The sequence below is a fragment of the Pecten maximus genome, chromosome 5 (assembly GCF_902652985.1).
Source record: "Pecten maximus chromosome 5, xPecMax1.1, whole genome shotgun sequence".
NCBI classification, from domain to species: domain Eukaryota; kingdom Metazoa; phylum Mollusca; class Bivalvia; order Pectinida; family Pectinidae; genus Pecten; species Pecten maximus.
In genome coordinates, this window is record NC_047019.1 from 36,221,038 (window position 1) to 36,247,126 (window position 26,089).

The following is a 26,089-nucleotide window of genomic DNA, read 5'->3' on the forward strand; positions in this document are numbered from 1 at the left end:
CCGGAAGTTTATGTGTGGCACATGCGTAAATAAACTTATGAAATAGCGGGAAATCGCACATTTTGTCAACGAAGCAGTATAAAGAAAAACAACGCATTTAACAGAGAAAGAAATGACCGAACAACTGACAGCAGGGGCTCTAGAGGTAAATGAACGTATATTAGTCTTAAAATTGTTGATAAAACTTCACTTTGGTTTCATGTTTCGCTCCACCAGCAAAGCACTTCTGATTTTATTTGTCGAGCTCCTATCATGGCTTGTGGATATGAGTGTGAGCTTTTTTTAAGCATATTGAGTAAGAAATAAAACCAAACAGATGCTTAATTCTAATTTGGTTTCTAATACCACAACGTAAGATATCATTATAAACCTTTTTAAGTATCTGATTTGCTGTAAAACGATTTATTCTCTTCCATCATACTCCTGTCAACAAGTAACTGTGTAGCGCGAAAACCCCCATCTTCGCTAGCCAAGGCTTCTGATTACGTTACACTACACGAACCCTTGGCAGATATAGGTGTCAGTTCTGGCCCTCTAGCGGAGATTCGAAATTACCACCCTTTACACATTAAATTTTCGACCAATCAAAACGAACGTTACCAATTTACTTCATCGGTGATGTTTACAAACGCACATGAAGGCGTGTGTCATTTTGATGAGATATGTGATCAATGACTTCTATTAATTGATCAATCACTGCGAATGTTTCCCATAGATTGTACGTCTCTGTTTTTAGGTAAAATGTCATGACATAGTCGACGATGTAGCTCTGCACTGGGCGCCGCAATTTTTGTTTACTGTGAAACCAAGCCTGGATGTAAAACGCGATTTGATTGGGTGCCCTGGGATTGCCAGGGCACGACGGTTTGAACACGACTATATCTGCCAATGGTTCGTGTAGTGTAACGTAATCAGAAGCCTTGGCTAGCGAAGATGGAAAACCCCCGGCGAACTCAACAACCGTGTCACAGTTCCGGAGTCACTCGGCAATGCCCTCAGTGGTAGCGTCGTGCACTCGCTACAATGTCCGAGTTTTGGATAATTTAGTATTCGTGGGCTGTCGAGAACATCACAAAACAACACCGTCTCCCAGTTTCAGACTCTTGTATTCAGTATCGTCAACATGTACAACAGTTACACAGTTTGAGGTAAATCCCTCTCAAACATATCCAGCACAATCCAACATACAACACCTAGGCACCTCAAATCTGAACTCCCCGAGCTCTCTCTCACTCTTCCTTATATACTGAAGTCTGTCGGGCAACGATTGCCCGATCGGGCAAAGATGTCCTGAACTGACCTTCTGACATAACTTGACCAAATCCTGTCGGAGCAGTCGGGCAAACTGTGAGAGCAGGCGGTCCGTTGACCTAAATATGTGGATACACATACACGTAAACATTTAGATGGTAATTAGGGATGAGTATATGATGACCATAGGTAATATAGACAGAGGACCTATAAGGAACCCCCAGAGTGATTTCCCGAAGCCAGTGTCAAACGTAGACCAGTAGCCACGGATCAAGGTAATTAAAACGTTATCAGTGAATGACCGGTGTATTACAGTGCCTAAAATCTCACGGTCGGCATGTACATAATTAAGTCCGGCAATGTAGGGCAAATAGGGCACCCCATCTAATTACTCATGGTCAACATAAACTTGAACCACTAAAACTACTAACACTAACATTTCTAACTAAATACAATAGAATAACGAAATATACTACACGAAATATACTACATGTGTTTATATAGATTTATATAGGGAAATCGTCAGAAAATACGGATTGTGGTTCAACCACAGAGTCAAGTCAAATGAAGATTCAATGACATCGCATATACACGATAACACAATACCATGATAATGGAATTAAACTTTCAGCAACGTTCTGAGACATTTGATATTACTGCTAGATAAGATAAGTTTATTTCTTGTTCAGGACATTTTATAGCCCTCTATACCAGACTCAAAAAAAAAACCCAGACATTTATATACTTATATACATAACACATATCAAAAACATGTACACAAATACATTAAGATTAAATTTCTACTGATACTTTTAAATCTGCTGACACCTGTCACTGGAGCCTTAAGATTAAATATGTATATAAACTTAATCTCTTTCTCCCTCGTGACATTATGTAGTAGGAGTGGGAAAATGCATGGCCAGATCGGGGTAATACTAGCTGGATGCTCTACCAATTGAGCTACCTGGTCTTCGATAATCGACCCAGTCCAGTTCTGCTACACTCCTCCTTCCCTTTTTAAAGTCTTTGACCCCGAGGACCTAAAAACTTCACAACCCAGGTTCGGGTATCCCCTTGTCAAGTATTCACCTCACTTTAAACAAGGTTTGATTACAGGCACCAAATGTAGTAGAAGTGGAAAAATGCACAGCCAGACCGGGGTTCAAACCCGGGACCTCCAAACTAGCTGGATGCTCTACCAATTGAGCTACCTGGTCGCCGATGATCGACCCAGTCCAGTTCCACTACACTTATACCTTTCTTCAACTTGTTGAAGTTGGTCATATAACCATTTAGAAGTAGAAGCTCCACATATAAGTTCATAACAGTGCAATGGTAAAGTAAAATTGTCATTAAATACTGAAATAGTAAATGTTATTTTTATTGTAGTCCATCATTGGAGGAGAGTCTGTCGCCCACCCTGTTTTACAAGTTCTTGTAAGTATTAATATTGCTGTAATGGTTTTAACTTGTTTAAAATTCACCCAAGTAGATTTGGCTAGAGGCAAATTTGTGGACAGAAAGTTTAATGGAGTCATATCCCTGTTGCATTCTTCCAAAAATAGTATGCAGCATACATATTACAATATGCTTGTCCCATATCAATTAGGATGATAATGCTAAAAGTAGCTGTGTGTCAAACTAGGAGCATGTTATACCACACATCTCTTAACAATTTTACATTTGGCTTTTATGAGCTGCCATGTTTTATAGTTGTATTCAGACCTCATTTAGTATGTATTATAATGGATATTTGAAATTGTGATACTGTTTCAATATAACTTACCATTGGTTTCAGAGTTCTAAACGAATATCTGCCCAAGGCTCAACTGCGGACAGATATAGACTCCTGTTGTCTGATGGAGAGACATCATATTCACGTAAGTAAAAGTACAAAAAATACAGTATTAATAGAAGTGTTCTATCAAAGAATTTTGAAAATTAACAGTTTTATAAAATAACATATCAAATCATTTTTGTTTGTGATGTTTTAACAAAGTCTTATGTAGATGCTGATTTAGAAGAATGTTTTCATGTTGACAGATGCCATGTTGGCAACACAGTTGAACACTTTGATGGAAAGTGGTGACATGGACAACTTAGCTGTTGTGAAGGTGAATCGCTACCTGTGCAACACAATCCAGGGAGACAAGTGAGTTTACATTAAAACCTACTGATAAAACATGGAGCATGGACACCTATGTGTGGAGATGTTTTTCAATATATTTTAAAATGCTGCAAAATTTTGAAATACCCTTATGATGCTGGTGCAAAGGATTAGTAGTTGATTCTATGGTTTAATGACATATGTTAACTTTCATTAAGAAGTACTGGTCTTGTATTTCAAAAGGTGTGAAATTTCATTTTTTTACATCAACTTAAGTTTTGCATAAATGAAAGTTAAGTACAGTCAATTTTGTATTGGAAAAAGACTGAACTTTTTAGCTGGAGGGATTTAAGGTACCTGTTTACAGGTAATACTAGTTTATTTCATTTGATAATTATGTTACCTAGCATAAATGACTTTGTCTCTTTGTTAATGTGTGACACTGTGTTGTAGGAGAGTGATGATCCTGTTGGACGTTTCTGTCCTGGCCAAGGGTTCAGATGTGGGACAGCGCCTAGGGAATCCTCAACAGCTTAAGGCTCAACCAACTGCAGACAAGAATGGCCATAGTTAGTTTAAAATACTTACAAATTTTTGCAGTCTGTCTAATTCCAAGCCAATATCCCTACCATATTATTGTAGAGTAGGCATATATTGTCATCCTTTCAGATACTGGCATCTTTCATAGTTAAAATCTTTGGCTTGAGTTATCAGTCAATGCAAAAAAGGTTTCAGTGCATGTTTTGGAACTATTTAAGTTTGTTGGTGTATTTGGTTACTGAAGTAAAGGTTATTTAGTTAGGTATGGACAAAAAGGTATTGGTGACTACTTGCCAAATTCGCAAGTGCAAAATTTGTTGTTGTTTTTACCCTTTCCCTTAGGTTATTGAAGATAATACTAATACAGTTAAATTGGCGCTACTAATACAGTTAAATTGGCGCACAATTTTTCATTCTTGGGCAAGTACTTTTTAACCAAAACTTACCCAAAGAACCAGTGATGTTGATTTTTAGCCCACCATCATCAGATGGTGGGCTATTCAAATCGCCCTGCGTCCGTGGTCCGTGGTCCGTGGTCCGTCCGTCCGTCCGTAAACAATTCTTGTTATCGCTATTTCTCAGAAAGTACTGAAGGGATCTTTCTCAAATTTCATATGTAGGTTCCCCTTGGTGCCTAGTTATGCATATTGCGTTTTGAGACCAATCGGATAACAACATGGCCGACAGGCAGCCATCTTGGATTTTGAAAATTGAAGTTTGTTATCGCTATTTCTGAGAAAGTACTGAAGGGATCTTTCTCAAATTTCATATGTAAGTTTCCCTTGGTGCCTAGTTATGCATATTGCGTTTTGAGACCAATCCAAAACAACATGGCCGACAGGCAGCCATCTTGGATTTTGACAATTGAAGTTTGTTATCGCTATTTCTGAGAATGTACTGAATGGATCTTTCTGAAATTTCATATGTAGGTTTCCCTTGGTGCCTAGTTATGCATATTGTGTTTTGAGACCAATCTGAAAACAACATGGCCGACAGGCAGCCATCTTGGATTTTGACAAATGAATTTTGTTATCACTGTTTCTGAGAAAGTATTCAAGGGATCTTTCTGAAATTTCTTATTTAAGTTTCCCTTGGTGCCTAGTTATGCATATTGCGTTTTGAGACCAATCTGAAAACAACATGGCCGACAGGCAGCCATCTTGGATTTTGACAATTGAAGTTTGTTATCACTATTTCTGAGAAAGTATTTAAGGGATCTTTCTCAAATTTCATATGTAAGTTTCCCTAGGTGCCTAGTTATGCATATTTCATTTTGAGACCAATCTGAAAATAACATGGCCGACAGGCAGCCATCTTGAATTTTGACAATTGAAGTTTGTTATCACTTTTTCTGAGAAAGTACTGAAGGGATCTTTCTGAAATTTCATATGTAAGTTTCCCTTGGTGCCTAGTTATGCATATTGCGTTTTGAGACCAATCCAAAACAACATGGCCGACAGGCAGCCATCTTGGATTTTGACAATTGAAGTTTGTTATCGCTATTTCTGAGAATGTACTGAATGGATCTTTCTGAAATTTCATATGTAGGTTTCCCTTGGTGCCTAGTTATGCATATTGTGTTTTGAGACCAATCTGAAAACAACATGGCCGACAGGCAGCCATCTTGGATTTTGACAAATGAATTTTGTTATCACTGTTTCTGAGAAAGTATTCAAGGGATCTTTCTGAAATTTCTTATTTAAGTTTCCCTTGGTGCCTAGTTATGCATATTGCGTTTTGAGACCAATCTGAAAACAACATGGCCGACAGGCAGCCATCTTGGATTTTGACAATTGAAGTTTGTTATCACTATTTCTGAGAAAGTATTTAAGGGATCTTTCTCAAATTTCATATGTAAGTTTCCCTAGGTGCCTAGTTATGCATATTTCATTTTGAGACCAATCTGAAAATAACATGGCCGACAGGCAGCCATCTTGAATTTTGACAATTGAAGTTTGTTATCACTTTTTCTGAGAAAGTACTGAATGGATCTTTCTGAAATTTCATATGTAAGTTTCCCTTAGTGCCTAGTTATGCATATTGCGTTTTGAAACCAATCTGAAAACAACATGGCCGACAGGCAGCCATCTTTGATTTTGACAATTGAAGTTTGTTATCGCTATTTCTGAGAAAGTACTGAAGGGATCTTTCTCAAATTTCATATGGAGGTTCCCCTTGGTGCCTCGTTATGCTTCTTGCATTTTGAGATCAATTGGAAAACAATATGGCCGACAGACCGCCATCTTGGATTTTGACAAATGAAGTTTGTTATCTCTATTTCTCAAAGTACTGAATGGATCTTTCTCAAATTTCATAAGTAGGTTCCCCTTGGTCCCTTGTATTGCAATTTTGGACCAGTCTGTCCTGAAAACAACTTGGCAAACAAACAGCCATTATCGTTAAATCTCAAATTTCTTATATAGCTAGGATTCCCTTGAAAAGTACTGGAGGGATGTCTCAATTTGCACAGATTAGTAAAATGAAGGGAAAAGTAGGGAAAAGATCAATCTGACATGGAACCTATGAAGATCATTCAATGGTGGGCGCCAAGATCCCTCTGGGATCTCTGGTTTTCTCTCCTGTCCTTATATTGATAATAAAAAAAAACCTTACAATTGAGAATATTTCATTGAGAGGGAAGTTGATATCTCCTAATTTGAAATTTTTATTGAAATTTGGTGAAATATTTTATATTTATGAAATTTTTTTATTTTGAAGTGGCAGGGAAGAATGTACATTGCTTCAAAATCATAAGATTGAGTAGGTATAGGTGTGTGCCATGTACAATGATTATCTGAGTTGAGGGTTTTTACTTCTTGGATATTTCAGACTCCGCGCAGGTCCCTCCTCTGGTGCCGAAGCAGGAGCCTGGTGGTCAGAGTTACATGGGTAAGCCCGATTGTGATAGCTCCAATTCTGACTTTGACCTTTTACATAGATGGGTCACAAAACCCAAAGTTTTTGAACAAATATGTCAGCTGCTAGAGGACAAAAAAGCATGAAAGGACTGTTTTGTTTGATGGCATTCAGAGAAAAATGTGTGGATAGTTTTAATTGAAACAATTTACTAACAGTGATAGTGTTAAAAGAACTGTAATAGGGGAGATTTCAGCATGCAGAAAATGTGTGTGTACATATTGATCTGTCAGATATACATCACTTAAAATTGTGAATGGGCAAAACAATTCAATACCAAAAACAAGATTCTGTCCAGGTTCCAATGACTCCACATTTGAAAAATGTGAAATGAGAGACTATGTTATGTGAAATGTTCAAATGTTACAATTTGTGACAATATGCAGGTAGGCTTATTCAATGGTTGTGAAATTTACTATCCTTTATAGATGCCAGAGAAGTTTTTGCAATGTTTGATGTTTTCATACTGTTTCTATTTAATTGTGCTATTTTCAAAACAAAGTAAAATGAACACTTATAAATTTTTGACAAATCACCTGTGAGTCTTATGGAATTCTCCATTGATAACTGAGAAATGTCTAGGTTATTTCATGTTAATCATGGGGGGGGGGGGGGGGGGGTTAGTAGACACTTCAGATGGTTAAATCAAAATTTGATACCTTTCCTTCTATTAATTAGATTGGTGGTGGGGTCCAGTGTCTCCTATAGGGTTAATTCTGGAATAGCGCTGAAAATATACATTTTATTTTTTATTTGGTAAAATTTTGAATAGACCTTGTGAACTTTTCAGTTTGCATATTTGTGAATGATACTGAATCTGACATGAATTAATTCTGTGTATTTACAAAATGTTGATCTGTGATATCATAAACTGCCACCTTAATTTTGTCCATATTTAGAGAGGAGAAATAATTTTTCATAATGAAAATACTTGTTTATCACGTTGAAATATGTAAATACTATTCCAGATAAAAATGTGTGAGTGTTTAGGAGACACTTCTGTTTATTTTCTGTCTTGTCCATTTTAAGGAATTCTGAAAATTATAAGAAATTGACTTTTATATTTGGAAAATGACATTGTGACATGCACCATCATATTCTTGTCTGGAATAGCCTAGTTGAAATGTATTGGGTATTCATTATGTAGAGCAATCCTTCCCTAATTAAATATCTCTAATTAAGCTACTTTATATTATTAATTTGAAAAATGAGATTATGTAATTACAATTATATAAATGTTGATACATGATATATATTTGATCTAGTCAGTAGTCATTTACTAAATTTGACAAATGAGATTATAAAACGACAATTGTATGAATGTTGATACATGATATATATATATATATATCTAGTCAGTAGTCATTTACTGGGGTTGATGTTTATTATATATAGTTTTGTTTATAAGTTTTACAGCAGCACAACATGTGTTCACTCGTTTTGTTCAGTTATATGTTATAAGGATGGCATTATGTATTTATACAATAAATGTTATTATAAACTTAATTATTTCTTATTTCATGATTGATATCATTATTTACATGCATTCAAACTTTTAAAAGAATTCTTTTGTCATCATTATGATGCAACATTAATAAAAGTAAAAAGGGGAATGAGGACATCGTTACTATAAATAGAATTTTTCACATCCTCTCTGTTAAATGTTATTTAGTAATTGATTCTTTTGTACTTAATATACTATTATGTAAAAACTTTGCAATATAGATTAAAAGGAATGAACTGTATTTTAATAAATTAAAATTTCGCGATCTGGCTATATATGTATGGTTCAATGAGATTCTGCATTACTGTGGTATTTTTAGCCCACCATCATCAGATGGTGGGCTGTTCAAATCGCCCTGCGTCCGTGGTCCGTCGTCCGTCCGTCCGTCCGTCCCTCCGTCCGTAAACAATTCTTGTTATCGCTATTTCTGAGAAAGTACTGAAGGGATCTTTCTCAAATTTCATATGAAGGTTCCCCTTGGTGCCTAGTTGTGCATATTGCATTTTGAGACCAATCGGATAACAACATGGCCGACAGGCAGCCATCTTGGATTTTGACAATTGAAGTTTGTTATCGCTATTTCTGAGAAAGTACTGAAGGAATCTTTCTCAAATTTCATATGTAGGTTCCCCTTGGTGCCTAGTTATGCATATTGCGATTTGAGACCAATCAGAAAACAAAATGGCCGACAGGCAGCCATCTTGGATTTTGACGATTGAAGTTTGTTATCGCTATTTCTGAGAAAGTACTGAAGGGATCTTTCTCAAATTTCATATGAAGGTTCCCCTTGGTGCCTAGTTATGCATATTGCATTTTGAGACCAATCGGATAACAACATGGCCGACAGGCAGCCATCTTGGATTTTGACAATTGAAGTTTGTTATCGCTATTTCTGAGAAAGTACTGAAGGGATCTTTCTCAAATTTCATATGAAGGTTCCCCTTGGTGCCTAGTTATGCATATTGCGTTTTGAGACAAATCGGATAACAAAATGGCCGACAGGCAGCCATCTTGGATTTTGACAATTGAAGTTTGTTATCGCTATTTCTGAGAAAGTGCTGAAGGGATCTTTCTCAAATTTCATATGTAGGTTCCCCTTGGTGCCTAGTTATGCATATTGCGATTTGAGACCAATCGGAAAACAACATGGCCGACAGGCAGCCATCTTGGATTTTGACAATTGAAGTTTGTTATCACTATTTCTGAGAAAGTACTGAAGGGATCTTTCTCAAATTTCATATGTAGGTTTCCCTTGGTGCCTAGTTATGCATATTGCTTTTTGAGACCAATCCGAAAACAACATGGCCGACAGGCAGCCATCTTGGATTTTGACAATTGAAGTTTGTTATCGCTATTTCTGAGAATGTACTGAATGGATCTTTCTGAAATTTCATATGTAGGTTTCCCTTGGTGCCTAGTTATGCATATTGCGTTTTGAGACCAATCAGAAAACAACATGGCCGACAGGCAGCCATCTTGGATTTTGACAATTGAAGTTTGTTATCGCTATTTCTGAGAAAGTACTGAAGGAATCTTTCTCAAATTTCATATGTAGGTTCCCCTTGGTGCCTAGTTATGCATATTGCGATTTGAGACCAATCAGAAAACAAAATGGCCGACAGGCAGCCATCTTGGATTTTGACAATTGAAGTTTGTTATCGCTATTTCTGAGAAAGTACTGAAGGAATCTTTCTCAAATTTCATATGTATGTTCCCCTTGGTGCCTAGTTATGCATATTGCGATTTGAGACCAATCAGAAAACAAAATGGCCGACAGGCAGTCATCTTGGATTTTGACGATTGAAGTTTGTTATCGCTATTTCTGAGAAAGTACTGAAGGGATCTTTCTCAAATTTCATATGAAGGTTCCCCTTGGTGCCTAGTTATGCATATTGCGTTTTGAGACAAATCGGATAACAAAATGGCCGACAGGCAGCCATCTTGGATTTTGACAATTGAAGTTTGTTATCGCTATTTCTGAGAAAGTACTGAAGGGATCTTTCTCAAATTTCATATGTAGGTTCCCCTTGGGGCTTGTTAGGCATATTGCGATTTGAGACCAATCGGAAAACAACATGGCCGACAGGCAGCCATCTTGGATTTTGACAATTGAAGTTTGTTATCACTATTTCTGAAAAAGTACTGAATGGATCTTTCTGAAATTTCATATGTAGGTTTCCCTTGGTGCCTAGTTATGCATATTGCTTTTTGAGACCAATCCGAAAACAACATGGCTGACAGGCAGCCATCTTGGATTTTGACAATTGAAGTTTGTTATCGCTATTTCTGAGAATGTACTGAATGGATCTTTCTGAAATTTCATATGTAGGTTTCCCTTGGTGCCTAGTTATGCATATTGCGTTTTGAGACCAATCAGAAAACAACATGGCCGACAGGCAGCCATCTTGGATTTTGACAATGGAAGTTTGTTATCGCTATTTCTGAGAAAGTACTGAATGGATCTTTCTCAAATTTCATATGGAGGTTCCCCTTGGTGCGTCGTTATGCTAATTGCATTTTGAGATCAATTGGAAAACAATATGGCCGACAGACCGCCATCTTGGATTTTGACAATTGAAGTTTGTTATCTCTATTTCTCAAAGTACTGAATGGATCTTTCTCAAATTTCATAAGTAGGTTCCCCTTAGTCCCTTGTATTGCATTTTTGGACCAGTCTGTCCTGAAAACAACCTGGCAAACAAACAGCCATTATCGTTAAATCTCAAATTTCTCATATAGCTAGGATTCCCTTATTTGAAAAGTACTGGAGGGATGTCTCAATTTGCACAGATTAGTAAAATGAAGGGAAAAGTAGAGAAAAGATCAATCTGACATGGAACCTATGAAGATCATTCAATGGTGGGCGCCAAGATCCCTCTGGGATCTCTTGTTATTGTATGATGTAGTGAATTATCTGTATATGTAGCATAATATAATCTGTTTTGAACAAGTATTGTCAAAATAACCTTAGAAGATGTGAGCTGATTATATATTTAAAGTACCTGAAACTTTTGACATCAGTATTGTCTGCAGTTGTATGCTTTACTTGAAGTTACAAAAAGAAACTAAGACATCAACAGTGAATGATAGCTTTTGGATCACAATTAACATAAAAGTTTTTGGATCACAATTAACATGAAAGTTGTACTATTTACATGTAATTTGTTTCAGTCATACTGCTTTTGAAAATTCCTCTGCTAAAATTTCCATTTGAGTGCCGTCATTTAAAAACAAGTTCTAGAATATTTTGCAGTCACATTTTAAACTTTGTCAGATATTGTCTTGTATAGTAGAAAGTATTACTTCATGATTATGTTAGCAAACAGTAGCAGTAAAGAATGAGTTCCTGAGGAGAGATCTGTCTGTCAGTGCTAACCCCCCACCAAATACTGGTATGGGAGCATGATACAACAGCTTTGGAGATGGATCCCTGAAGAACATCATTACCAGAAAAAGAGACAGGCAATCTTAAAAAAATCAAAATGAAGTGTAATAAACAAGTTTTTATCAGAACTGCTGTGGAGAAAGGCAAACTTGTATTTAGCCTTATAAATTGCCTAACAAGAACGTTTTTGTTTGTACATCAGGTGTGAGCCAGAAGCAAAATACCACCAAGCAGTCACCACCAGCAAACCCATATAAAGGTATTGGGGAAATTTTCACATATTAATTTGTCATCTTGGCAATGACCAAATTTTCTGCCAAGAAGCTCAAGTCATGGAATAAGACACTCCAACTAATTATAATTGTCATGCTATAAACCTGTCCCCTACTTTGAATCAAAGTCCAGAACAAATACAGTATATATAGGTGTATATTATAGTCATTGAAATTTTGTACACACTCTACTTATGATGCCTATTGTATGGAGTTGAAATCTCTTAACCATACTGTTTGGCTACAAGATCATGTCTTCATCTTGTCAAAAGTAAGGTAATAATAATACTGGACGCAGGCAAATGCCTATGCATGTATATCCAGATAAAATGTTCTCCCGACAGTGGATAAGTTCATCATTGTCTATTTCATGGTTGAAAAAGCATTCTTGTTGTCCCCAGTACTCATCCAGCCGGGCTTCAAATGTTTTCAATGTCAGTGATGTGACGACATCATTTGGCAGAGAGTTCCAATGGTTGACCACTCTTTCTTTAAATGCATGTTTCCTTACGTTTAATTTATATGTTCCTTTCTCTAGTGGTAGACTATGACTTGTTCTTTTGTTAACATTTACATTGAGGAATTCTTCCATTACAGAAGTTTCGTAGTACCCGTGTGTTAGTTTATATACCTGTATCATGTCCCCGCGTAACCTTCTGTGCTTCAGCGTTGGTAAATTTAGTTTCCTTAATCTGTTCTCATAACTTAATTCCTTTAATCTGGGTATCTGTTTTGTGGCTCTGCATTGCGCATTTTCAATTGTGTAAATATCCTTTTGTGTGTACAGATTCCATATGCTTGATAATGAAGAAATTCATTGGTTAATTTAGTTAAGTCAGTGGTATTCATCTACCCAAAGCAATAAGTCTGAACAAAAACTTCTCTACACAATCATGTTTATTATACCGTATGAAAAAATATGAATTATTAAATATGAAACAATTGTATTGACATTTTAAAGCAAAGTTATTTGTGAAAAATTGTTTGCAAAAAAATGAAACATGTCCTGAAAGTGATTCAGATTAAATATGTTCGTTTATCTTCGATTGTTAAAACAAAACTCATAGTACATTCAGATGATATGTACTTTTAACTCTCTATGTGAAAAAGAATGCAACAAAAAATTATGACAGTAATACACTATGTCAACTAATGCATCATTCGTGATTTGGATCATCAAACTTTATTCGCGAGTAATATAAGGAGCTAGAACCACTGACCACTCTATTGTAACTTCAAACATTTCTTTATTTGTAGTGATTGCTGATGTCATGCAGCACATTGTATATACTAGTACATATAGTTGTTATTGGTTTTGGAACAAAATTTCACCCCTACCAGCAACGATTTAGGAGGCTGGTGAACAAAATTTGGTCACTTTACATACTATGGAATTTACAGCTATTCATTACATAAAACTTTATATAGAGAAAGACCTGTGGTTACTTTGACTTATAGTTACTTCAAATGGTTACTATGACTATATAGTTAATGTGACTTATAGTTACTTCAAATGGTTACTATGACTATATAGTTACTATAACTTATAGTTACTTCAAATGTTTACTATGACTATATAGTTACTATAACTTATAGTTACTTCAAATGGTTACTATGACTATATAGTTACTATGACTTATAGTTACTTCAAATGGTTACTATGACTATATAGTTACTATGACTAGTTACTATGACTATTATAGTTACTGTGACTATATAGTTGCTATGACTATATGTAGTGAACACCCAACATCATCCAAATTGAAATCTTCATGACAGGGAACACTAACAAAGGAGCTGGAGGAAACTACAGTATGAAGGGGCCTTCTACACCCACAACACCAGGCAGTAATCGTGTACATACCATCTCCTCACTCACGCCCTACCAGAACAGGTATAGTCAATATTGGACATGTTTCACCCATTTGAACCTTATAATGCCTATATGTAAGAGGTCACATAAAGCCTCATTTTATTTGGTTTTGTATTATAAACTGAAGAGTTTGCAAACAAAAAGTTGATTTTGGTCATGATAGAAATGCTCTTTAAAGTAAACTGAGTTTTGAAAGTAACCTTCAGAGTTGAGCTGAATATCAAAGCAGTCTCTGGATACTTTAATACCAATAATGGTTTCATCAGTGTCCTGTTTTACTAGGAAATATGGAGAGTTATATAAAACCAGTGTGTCAAAACATTGAGAAGAAAAGCTTTGTTTCAGATGGAGAATCAGGGCAAGAATAACGCAGAAAGGCAGTGTAAGAACATGGAGCAATTCTCGAGGGGAAGGAAAGCTGTTCAGTGTCAATTTTACAGATGAGTCGGGAGAAATTCGTGCAACAGGTTTCAATGAGGCTGTAGACAAATTCTACGACATGCTGGAAATGAATAAGGTATAGCAGAGCTTCTTTTGATCATTGAAATGGTGTCGATTTTTTTGACACAAACGTAAGTTTGAGTCTATGTCAGCGCTTTTGAGGTGTAGCTGACAAAATCTACGATGCCCTCTGGCGGATACTGCCTTGGCCAATCTAACCGTTGCTTTACAGTAACTCCTTAATGCTATGCAGTAAATATTTGTAAATATCGTAAATATTCACGATAAAAAATGACATATAGTAAAGTTCAGCTATAAAAAAATTACCTTTTGTTTTGTTGACACAAACGTAGACACAAACGTAAGTTTGAGTCTATGTCAGCGCTTTTGAGGGCTCTGGCGGATACTGCTGTTGGCCAATCTAAACGTTGCTTTACAGTAACTCCGTAATGTTATGCAGTAAATATTTGTTTAACTTCGCGATAAAAAATGACATACAGTGAAGTTCAGCTATTAAAAAAAATCACCTTTTGTTTTGTTGTATTTTAGAAGCTGACAGGACAATGTGTTTTTTTTTGGCATCTTCGTTCGCTCTGACACAACTTCCACTGCCACTTCACAATCATATTCTATCGCAAAAAAAAAATAGTCCCGTGACTTACGGAGTCAAATGCAACACTGCAGTTTCGTTAGATATATGACAAAACAACAGAACCTCACAAATAGATAGTTTTCAAAGTATTTAATTTAAGTATGTTCTGTCGATGATACGTAAGAATATTTTTCCGCGTTGAACGCATTAGATTTCACGCGGAATGATACAATCGACTTTTCGCTGGCGCCATATTGCTGCTTACCTGTGACCCGGAAGAAAAATCTACTAACATCACGCTGAATTTTCATCATCGACATCTATGTGGTTTTTTTTCTTTGGTGGCATGTTACTGAATGGGTTATAATATTGATAAAGTTTCGTCGGAATATCGTTGTTATTTTGTACATTGAAAAATCACTCATCCAGCATCCGATTTTGTCCGCCATCTTTCAGTAATGTAAACAATAATAAAAGAAAGAGTAGGTGATCAAACCCAACTTTGAATGTCATTTTCTCACTGAAATATTAACTTGCATGTGATTGATGTAGTCTGCAGATGGTTAGATTATATAGATGTTTTTTTACGAAAGAAAAAAAGTTGTCTATTCATCATGACAATATCACAACAACGGCAGTCGAGTACCATACGCATGTTTGCAAATAAAAAGTTAAATAAATTCTCACTGAATAGGGTTTCGAAATGTCAAATGGACTTGTGAATATTAATATTGACTTCGGATCTATTGATTATATCCTACGTAATGCACATGAAGTTTTTCGTTTACAGAACGCGTACCGCATTAACGTGGCTGTCTGCATGCAGATGTAGACGTCACTGAAAATTTCATCTCTAATTATAGCGACTGATTCTTTTTTTCTAATATTCGTGATGGTTTAAAAAAAATAGAAAATGATCTATCATTATCATTTGAAATATTACATAACAGTCGAAGCATATTATAAAAAAAGAAAGGGGTCTACGATGTACATCTACATAGACCTTTATTATGTTTGGTGGAGTTTTGAACGCTTCAGGGACGGTTAAAGGGCAGTAACTCTTTAGAAAACACCATTTTTCATGGAAATGTACTGATTGCTAAATTTAACCAGAAATATTTAAAGGCAGTGGAAATGTTATATTCCTACATCTGCGGTTTTTTCTGTCTTAAATCATTTCAGCTTCTGAATTAAATTAACCTTTAAACTAATGCACAGTATAGTATTGATAAATCAATGCAAATAATTTATTCTAACTTAGATTTATTATTATTATTTAATCTTTTTTTCTTTACAACACTAGTACATATTATTTGAGAAGAACAGCAAAAATTACTAAGTTCATTATTCTTCTAAACAACAAAAATTTGTAAAACTTTTTTGTGTTGTGCATATATCCTATTGTGAAATAACTTGGCATGACTAAAGATAATAGTATTGTCTTGATGGCTGTTACATACTATATCATAGGTTGAGTTAAATAATTATTTTCTTCTTGTCAATTATGGTAAATGGTGAAAACACATTTTTTTCATTTAAATTGTTAAGTCGGTTTAATGTTCAAATTCAGATTAATTTAATTAAAGCAACTATTAATAATGTATATATGTGTTAACTTTTCCGACAAAGTCTTCAAGTAACCTGATTATATTTGACAGAGAATCAAAATAAGTAATTTTGTTGTTAAGAATAGTGGGCTTAGCCATTTACAACTGTTTAGATTCTACTTAATAAGGTTTGATTTTTAACATTTTGGCAAATTTATCTTATCAATATCCAATTTAGTTTTAAAGATAAGCAGTACTTCCATTTTTATGAAAATAAAAATTACTTCAGTGTTCTAATAATTTAAACACATGAACAATTGAAAGAAATACATTTGTATGAAAAGCATTCATAATGGACTTTGAAGAATGCTACTACATGTACAGTTCATCCAGTTTGGGCATTCGAACTACATTTTCATCTGACAGATGCTGCAGATTAAAAAAAAAAACTCTGATTTTGAAATCAATGATATCAATACATATAGCTACATTCACATCTCACTAACATTAATTAACATGATATATATACCATACATACATATATATATGTATCATGCAGTTACAGTTATGTATATGGTACATATACTATTGCGGAGAATATTTGATGCAATGTACATAAGTGAAAAACAAAATTCCACTTCAAATTGATTTGAACTGTACATGTGAATGAATGTGTTTTTGTTGTATAGATTATTTTTAGCTACACAGTATGGAGTGTAAACATATAACGTAGAGTGCTATATGAAAATCATGTTCACTCTAATGAGCGATTAAGAAACTGTCTCAAGTCTGAGCTGATATGAGCATGTAATTCTAAGTTTTGAATATAGTGCTTAGTTTAATGTGCCTGTCGTGATGGTATACCCTGCCCTGTCTACGTCCGCATTCTATGCCTCCAGAGTCTGTTTATCAGACCCAGGTGTTTTTAACCCACCATCATCAGATGGTGGGCTATTCAAATCGCCCTGCGTCACTGGTCCGTCCGTCCGTCCCTCCATCCGTAAACAATTCTTGTTAACGCTATTTCTCAAAGTACTGAAGGGATCTTCTAAAATTTCATAGGTTTCTCTTGGTTTCTAGTTATGCATATTGCATTTTGAGACCAATCGGAAAACAATATGGCCGACAGGCAGCCATTTTAGGTTTTGACAATTGAAGTTTGTTATTGCTATTTCTCAGAAAGCACTGAATTGATCTTTCTCAAATTTCATATGTAGGTTCCTCTTGGTGCTAACATTAGTTATGCATATTGCATTTTGAGACCAATCGGAAAACAATAAGGCCGACAGGCAGCCATCTTGGATTTTGTCAATTGAAGTTTGTTATCACTATTTCTCAGAAAGTGTTGACGGGATCTTTTTCAAATTTCAAAAGTAGGTTCCCCTCGGTGCCTAGTTATGCATATTGCGTTTTGAGACTGATCGGAAAACAACATGGCCGACAGGCAGCCATCTTGGATTTGGACAATGGAAGTTTGTTATCGATATTTCTCAAAAAGTGCTGAAGGGATCTTTCTCAAATTTGATATGTAGGTTCCCCTTGGTGGGTGGTTATGCATATTGCATTTTGAGACCAATCGGAGAACAATATGGCCGACAGGCAGCCATCTTAGGTTTTGACAATTGAAGTTTGTTATTGCTATTTCTCAGAAAGCACTGAATTGATCTTTCTCAAATTTCATATGTAGGTTCCTCTTGGTGCTTACATTAGTTATGCATATTGCATTTTGAGACCAATCGGAAAACAATATGGCCGACAGGCAGCCATCTTGGATTTGGACAATTGAAGTTTGTTATCACTATTTCTCAGAAAGTGCTGAAGGGATCTTTCTCAAATTTTATTTGTAGGCTCCCCTCGGTGCCTAGTTATGGATATTGCATTTTGAGACTAATCGGAAAACAACATGGCCGACAGGCAGCCATATTGTATTTTGACAATTGAAGTTTGTTATCGCTATTTTACAGAAGGTACTGAAGGAATAGAACAATCTGCCACAAAATATCATTCAAAACCTTGAAATAACATCATTCAAACCAGGGCTCACACACACGATAAAATCCTAAAACAATCACACAAATGTTTTTAACCTGAGCTCTCTCTTATCTAAAAGCTGGTAGCTAGATGGGGCGCTACATCAAATGTATAAATATTTTTTCAAATGCTAATGATAATGATAATTTGTGAAGCGCTTATAGGCATGGGATCCTCAAAAGTTTAAAAGAAAGGCCTCATTAATTTTACAGGTAATCTAGGACCTTCATATTACATCTACAACTACGTATACATTAACCCATTGAAGATGTCAAATAAGATTACCCGAGTACCTATTCTGACAATTAGCTGCCAAGACGCACTTGCAATCAAAAGTAGATATGAATTTCTTTTCTTGCCAATATTTTGTCCTAGTCCTAATCAGGTATTGGTGATGTTCCATACAAAGTTGACCATGTCCCCACTAAACAAAAGCAGTTAAAATAATTTGTTTTCGTTTGTGTCTTCAGTACTTTCAGTACTTTGATTTAACGTCAGGATGCCTTTGGCACCTGCCGTTATAGTCGTGGGTAAATGTTGTTAATCACACATTTGTTTCCGGCTAACAACTTCTCTTTTCTGTAATACAAATGATATTCATCCGCAGCCACATATAGTTCCTATTTTAACACAGCAATTATTGACACCATTTAACCGATGGTTCCCGTGTTTACTGCAATTACTTAAAATGAAATATGAATTTTCGGTGTTCTAAACTATTTTAGACTATAAATATAAACATTTTCCTCATCAGTATATGCAATTTTGTTGGCGTAGGATTACGTAGTTCTGTCTCAATCCTGCCTTGAAAACGAAAGTAAAAAAATTCAGTTTGATCGTCGTGGAAATTTACATGCGTCCACAGAGAAGCTGTCCACATGTCTTAGACTCATAAAAGCTGTTCATCCTGAGATCATATGCAGGAACATTAATTTTTTTTCATATAAGCCTAAAACCAACCGTGTTTACGTAGTCAAATGTTTACAAATCTATAAATAGTTCTGCAGCGAAACAGGGATAACTTCAGCTGTCACGTGATCATCAGCCAAAATGGCGGTTATGTCTAATGTAATTAAACCAGCGACCGTTCACAGTTTCATATTTATTTGTATGTCGCTAGAATACGCAAGAAATGTCAACAGGAATTGATGGCAAGTTGTAACAAACTACAATGTCGTTTTTCATGAGGATTTTGTTAAATTAGATTATTATTTGTTTATTTTAAAAGAATCTTGTTAAGGATTATGATCCGTGACTGATGTACCACAGTACTAGCATTTTGTTTGTCAAAACTGTAGGCCTATATATGTCTCATCGGACAGCGTGACCGACAGCGCAACCGTAGTTTTATATCGGAGGTGAAATATGCATTTTCGATGTTACTAGGGGTAATAAAATAGGTGTTTGCTAGGCCTAATTAACATCTTATGGTATAGATAAAAAAACTTAGGGTGTGTACATCTTGGATTATATCTCTGGTTGTACAGTACATGTAACTGTTAATAAACCGTCCTACAGTTGATTTTTTTTTCAAGTTTACAAGCAGCTTTACTGATTCAGAAGTACATTTATATCAATAATCTTCCACAAACATTAGATAATTAGGTCAGAGAAAGAACTATACTCAGCTATTGGAAACTTTTCAGCAGATAAATATGTTAAGTATTTTAGTGATGGACTCGATGTAAATATAGATGTAATCATACATGTTTTCTTTAATATATATATAATAGGAATAACCAGATTAAGACATTTCATCTAATACAAATGTAGCTGTCTAACTATAAATTCAATTTTAAATTTTTTATTTTATGACCTCAGACCCTGACGTTTCTCAGGGCCTTTGGCCCTTTGATTTTATTTTTTTTTCGTATGCTTATTTAAGGCTTCACAATATAAATATTATATGTATTACTCAATTTGAAGTTTTATGTGAATTGTAGAATATGAAATATACTGTTTCATTTCAAGCTTCAAGAGAAGTCAGTTACTCTTGAAATCTTACACTGAAGAAAAAAATAACAATGTAAACTTACATGTCATTAAAGTTTTTTGTGAGTTGAATGAAAGAATACTGTTTATCATTGAAGTTCTTTGTGAGTTGAATGATAGAATACTGTTTATCATTGAAGTTCTTTGCGAGTTGAATGATAAAATACTGATTGAAATTCTCTGCAAGTTGAATGATAGAATACTGTTTATCATTGAAGTTCTTTGCGAGTTGAATGATAGAATACTGATTGAAGTTCTCTGCGAGTTGAATGATAGAATACTGTTTATCATTGAAGTTCTTTGTGAATTGAATGATAGAATACTGTTTATCATTGAAGTTCTTTGCGAGTTGAATGATAAAATACTGATTGAAATTCTCTGCAAGTTGAATGATAGAATACTGTTTATCATTAAAGTTCTTTGTGAGTTCAATGATAGAATACTGATTGAAGTTCTCTGCGAGTTGAATGATAGAATACTGTTTGTCATTGAAGGTCTTTGTGAGTTGAATGATAGAATACTGTTTATCATTGAAGTTCTTTGCGAGTTGAATGATAAAATACTGATTGAAATTCTCTGCAAGTTGAATGATAGAATACTGTTTGTCATTGAAGTTCTTTGTGAGTTGAATGATAGAATACTGTTTATCATTGAAGTTCTTTGTGAGTTCAATGATAGAATACTGTTTATCATTGAAGTTCTTTGTGAGTTCAATGATAGAATACTGTTTGTCATTGAAGTTCTTTGTGAGTTCAATGATAGAATACTGTTTATCATTGAAGGTCTACTATGTGAGTCGAGGAACACTGAAGACTGCCAATAAACAGTACAGTAATGTACAGAATGACTATGAGATGACCTTTAATCAGGACACGACCATTGAGCCCTGCACAGAAGATGTTGATTTACCAGGCATTAACTTCCAATTTGTAGCCCTCAAAGAACTTGATAGTAAAGATGCCAATTCTCTTGTAGGTAAGTTACCCTGTTTGTATGTCAGTATCATGTATTTCTCATATCTATATTTGGAATTAATATTTCTGTTCAGCTCTAGTGAAACTTGTGTTTCTGGTCAAAATCTTGTCTGCATTTAATTGTAGCATTTCACAGAGAGCATCTAACTAAAAACTAATCAAACCATAAGAGTGATTGAAATACAATAAATGACTTCAGTTGTATGTTTATAATAATTATTATTAAATGCTAGAGATGATAAAGAGCCTTATACCTGTTCTGTAGATGTGATAGGAGTCGTAAAAAGCTGTAATGAAGTAGGGACTGTGACCGGACGACAGAGTCAGAAGGAGATTACGAAAAGGGACTTAACTCTGGTTGACCAATCTGGCATGTCAGTCAACCTGACACTATGGGGAAATGAGGTAAGTTGATTTCTTTTAATAATTTAATGAATTGTAGGCGAGCTTATGATACAATACAAATATTAGATGTTTCTTTACTTGTACATGCTTAAACATATTGGAAGTATTAATAGAAATAAAACTTCAACGGACATAAAACTTACCATGAAATAATGACTGTTTTAGGCTGTGAATTTTAATGGAGATGGTCACCCTGTTATGGCTGTAAAGGGAGCACGTCTGTCAGATTTTGGAGGAAGGTCTCTGTCTGTATTAGCCAGTAGTCAGGTGTTAATGAACCCCACTGACCTGAAGATTGCTTTCCAATTGAGAAGCTGGTTCGACTCGGAGGGACAAAGCATTGACTTCCAGAGCTTTAGGGGTGAAGGTGGCAGTGGATCAGGTATGCAAGATTTAAATATCCCCATTTCAAAAACATTCTCAAAACTGTCATCAAATGGCCATGCTTGTGAATCCGTAGCTTTGTTAAAGTTTACATTTGCTTATAAAAGCCATTCTGGTCTCAATGGAGAAAACTTTGATATCCGAAGATATCTGTTGAGGTAGTATCCGTTTGTTCTGTTTTATGATCTTAAATAGAAGAGCCAATGCTGGTAAAAAGAGTAGTTTGATTTGTGTGCTTGGTCTGTGAAAAGTACCAATTGCAGGGTGTCTGCTGATTAATGAAAACTAGCGCATCCACAAGATAAACCAGCCTTTATTGAAAATTCTTCGCCAATTGAATTTTCAAATTTTATAGTATGATGAAACAGCTGTGATTTAATTCACTAAAAAATACGCCTTCAAAACTCTACATAGGCACATATAAACATTTACGTATCTCATTGCTAAAGTCTGGATATTTTATTCTAACAGGAAGTGGTACTAATTGGATGACCTTTGCTGATGTCAAGTCTCAAAATATCGGGGGTGGAGAGAAGGCAGACTATTTCACTTCTAAAGGAACCTTGATCTTCCTGCGGAAGGAGAACTGCATGTATAAGGTTAGATCAGCTATGAATACCGGTTAAATTTGAATGAATTCTATAAATTGAATATGTAATCATGTGAATATCATAAAGAAAATTCATTTAATGCATTGATTTGAAATAAAATTCAGCTGACAATGCAAAAAAAAAAAGTTGCTTTATTTGACATATATATGACCTTAATCTTGTCTGAATGAGTAACAAAGTTTGTAACTTTGTATATATAATTATGATTTCAGGCTTGTCCAACAGAAAGCTGCAATAAGAAACTAATTGACCAAGGAAACGGCATGTTCAGGTGTGAAAAGTGTTCCAGGGAATTTCCCAATTTCAAGTGGAGGATGATTTTGTCTGTAAGTTGAACGCTGACCTTGTTAATTTTTGCTTTAATGCTGTTTAAACCTTAAAAAATATGGTCAGACGAATCCTACCCAAATAATGTTTCCTTTAGGAAAACATCTGATTTGTGATATGCCCTCTGTACAGAAAATTAGCAGTATGATTAAGTTGGCTGTTGTATACTACCTTATTTTTTGGGGGGTAAATGTTTAACTTGGTTGCTTTGTGTCTGTTAAAATGGTACAAATCATCTAAATTAATGTTCATGAATCAAATAAACCATGATAAAACAAAGTTCTTTTGAAAAAAAGTAGATTTGTGGATAACCAGATGTTTGTATACTATGAATTATTACAGGCCAATCTCGCAGACTACTCGGACAACCAATGGGTGACCTGTTTCCAGGAGTCTGCTGAGCTATTACTGGGGAAGAATGCTCAGGAACTTGGGGACATGAAGGATTCTGTAAGTGACTACAAAAAGGCTCTGAATTAACAATTGTTTCTAAGAAGATTTCTGTAAACAAGATATAGACTAGAGTAATCATTCTGTATGCAATCTTATTCGGGGTGATATGGACTATCAAGTATGCAACCTCATTCAAGGTGATATGGACTATCGTGTATGCAACCTCATTTGAGGTGATATGGACTATCGTGTATGCAACCTCATTCAAGGTGATATGGACTATCGTGTATGCAACCTCATTTGAGGTGATATGGACTATCGTGTATGCAACCTCATTCAAGGTGATATGGACTATCGTGTATGCAACCTCATTTGAGGTGATATGGACTATTGTGTATGCAATCTCATTTGAGGTGATATGGTCAATCATTATCTCTAAATTCTTCATTTTGACTGAATAAGCATTTAAAAAAAGTAAATCTCCAAGCAAATGCTTGGTGACCAAATTGATATTTGTCAACTTCAAATATCAAAAACTCGTGGATCTCTAGTGATATTCCAAGGGAAGTAACTCTCCACATGCAGTAACGGTGGTCTAGATAATGATTGTATGATATTGATATCTCTGAAAGTTCTCTGAAAGTCCTGATGAAGTACTGATATTTGGAACCATTCTATTAATGGTATTTGTGTGTTCTAAGAATTATCTTTGTTTCTGTTTTTAGGATGAAGCTGCATTTGATCAAGTGTTCCAAGATGCCATGTTCAAGTCCTACATTTTTAAATTAAGAGCAAAAATGGAGACCTACAATGTAAGTGGTCCCAGTTACTGTAAAATCATCACATCAAGGCTATGTTTTAAATAAATCAAGTTATTTGCATGTAACATAATATATGAAATACAAATTATTCATAGATTTTTTTTTTGTGGTAAAGAACATAGAAATGAAATAGGTTACTTTCAAGGGTCATTTAAGGAAAATATCTAACAAATTGATAAATGCTTATTCTATGCAAATTCCTTGAAACGATACACTTAAAAGTTATATTGATACGAGGAATAGAGCCATGCTCGCTCATTTGATGTTTATTGAAGTGTGTACATGGTGGTGTTCAACATTACCATATACAGGGGACAATAGTTTGTACAGATACTTAACCTCTATATCATTGCGATAAAATATAGAAATCTAACAAATAACTGTGTATACAATTCCGTTTTCAGGATGAGACCAGATTAAAGACAATATGTGTGAACGCGAACCCTGTCAACTGGAAAGATTATGGCCACCGCTTAGTGGAAGAAATCAACAAACTTGCACTGTGAACATGGACCTTGTGCTCGGTGATAATGTGATCGTTGTAATAACATATTTATATGTCATATGATAGAGTATTGAAACAGTTCCGTGCTCTTAATATGTGTGATAGTGACAAAGAAGAAAACAATACACAGAAGGATGCTGTCACTAACAGACCATGAATTTGATTGGTTAAAAACATTAAAACAAAGTGTTTGTGGGTACGTTACACCACCAACTGTGTGTGTATGCATGTTGTACCATTTGCCAATTTGGAAGCAGATGTTCTGTACATGTCTGTATATAAAGGTATACATAATGTATATATATATAGAAGACTTCATGATGTGTATCTGTTAGTAGTATTGACCTTGTTCCTTGTGGCATCTGGTTGATGCATTGACCTGTAAATAGTGAATTGAGATAGTGCTAGAATTTCATATATTGGATGTATCATCAGTTCGGTTCATTTTAAAATAAATGTTCTGCTCTTGTACACCTGCAAACCTGTGTAAGTTATGACAAAAGGCCCTGTACAAACTACCATCCATTAATATTTGACAAATCTGCCACCTCGACAGAATTTTGTGATTACTTTTGATGCTAGGTTTAAGTTAATGTGTGACAACATACCAGTGAAGGTTTTCAATGTTTTGATTTGGATGCAGCTCCTCGATAATCTTTTGTCATATCTTTCAAGGATGCAGACAAGGTATAGATATCAAAAGCAAACAAAAGCCCTTGGAATTGGGAAAATTCTTAACATTTTGAGATGTACTTTCTGGAAGATGTACTTCATAGGTTAGATGTGTTCTCAGCATTACTTCATACCAGTAAATTATGAAACTTGTGGAGAACTTGATTTCTTATTGTTATTTCTTTGATTTTTGTTTTATTTACTTTGTGTGATAATCATGTTCTAATACATTATGATGACAGGAATATTAAATGCTGAACAATGATGTTGTTTAGAGATATTTTCAGTAGAAACAGCCAATTGTTTTAATTTTTTTGCATGAATCTAGACAGACATTTTAAAAGCGTTTTTATTGCATTATACCTAGATTTTCTGTTAAACAGTTTTGATTTCATTCTACTATGTTTAGGTGATTGTTAGAGAACGTAAAGCATCTACTATGGCCATGCATATTCAATGATTCCAGGTGTGAATCATAGTATATGTATTGGGTTCGAGGAAGAGGGGAAGAGTGTAGTAGTTACAATAAATACATGTACATTCATC

The 26,089-nt window shown here is 35.1% G+C and overlaps 1 protein-coding gene across 1 annotated transcript; it reads left to right on the forward strand.

The window, feature by feature from the left end:
- The first annotated feature begins 19 nt into the window (after positions 1-19).
- Positions 20-26,089, forward strand: LOC117327916 (replication protein A 70 kDa DNA-binding subunit-like). The gene is made up of 17 exons (XM_033885159.1): positions 20-145; positions 2,641-2,688; positions 3,050-3,131; positions 3,295-3,403; positions 3,812-3,927; positions 6,728-6,787; positions 11,906-11,962; positions 13,755-13,869; positions 14,194-14,365; positions 21,234-21,426; positions 21,691-21,830; positions 21,996-22,212; positions 22,686-22,813; positions 23,038-23,151; positions 23,495-23,602; positions 24,271-24,357; positions 24,771-26,089. Exons 1-17 carry the CDS (start codon positions 113-115, stop codon positions 24,870-24,872), a joined length of 1,881 nt encoding a protein of 626 aa, XP_033741050.1. The 5' UTR covers positions 20-112; the 3' UTR covers positions 24,873-26,089.

Coding starts and splice junctions, on each gene's coding strand:
- LOC117327916 (XM_033885159.1), top strand. CDS start 113: ATGACCGAACAACTGACAGCAGGGGCTCTAGAG. Junction 14,366..21,233: donor ACATGCTGGAAATGAATAAG/GTATAGCAGAGC, acceptor TTATCATTGAAG/GTCTACTATGTGAGTCGAGG. Junction 21,427..21,690: donor AGATGCCAATTCTCTTGTAG/GTAAGTTACCCT, acceptor CCTGTTCTGTAG/ATGTGATAGGAGTCGTAAAA.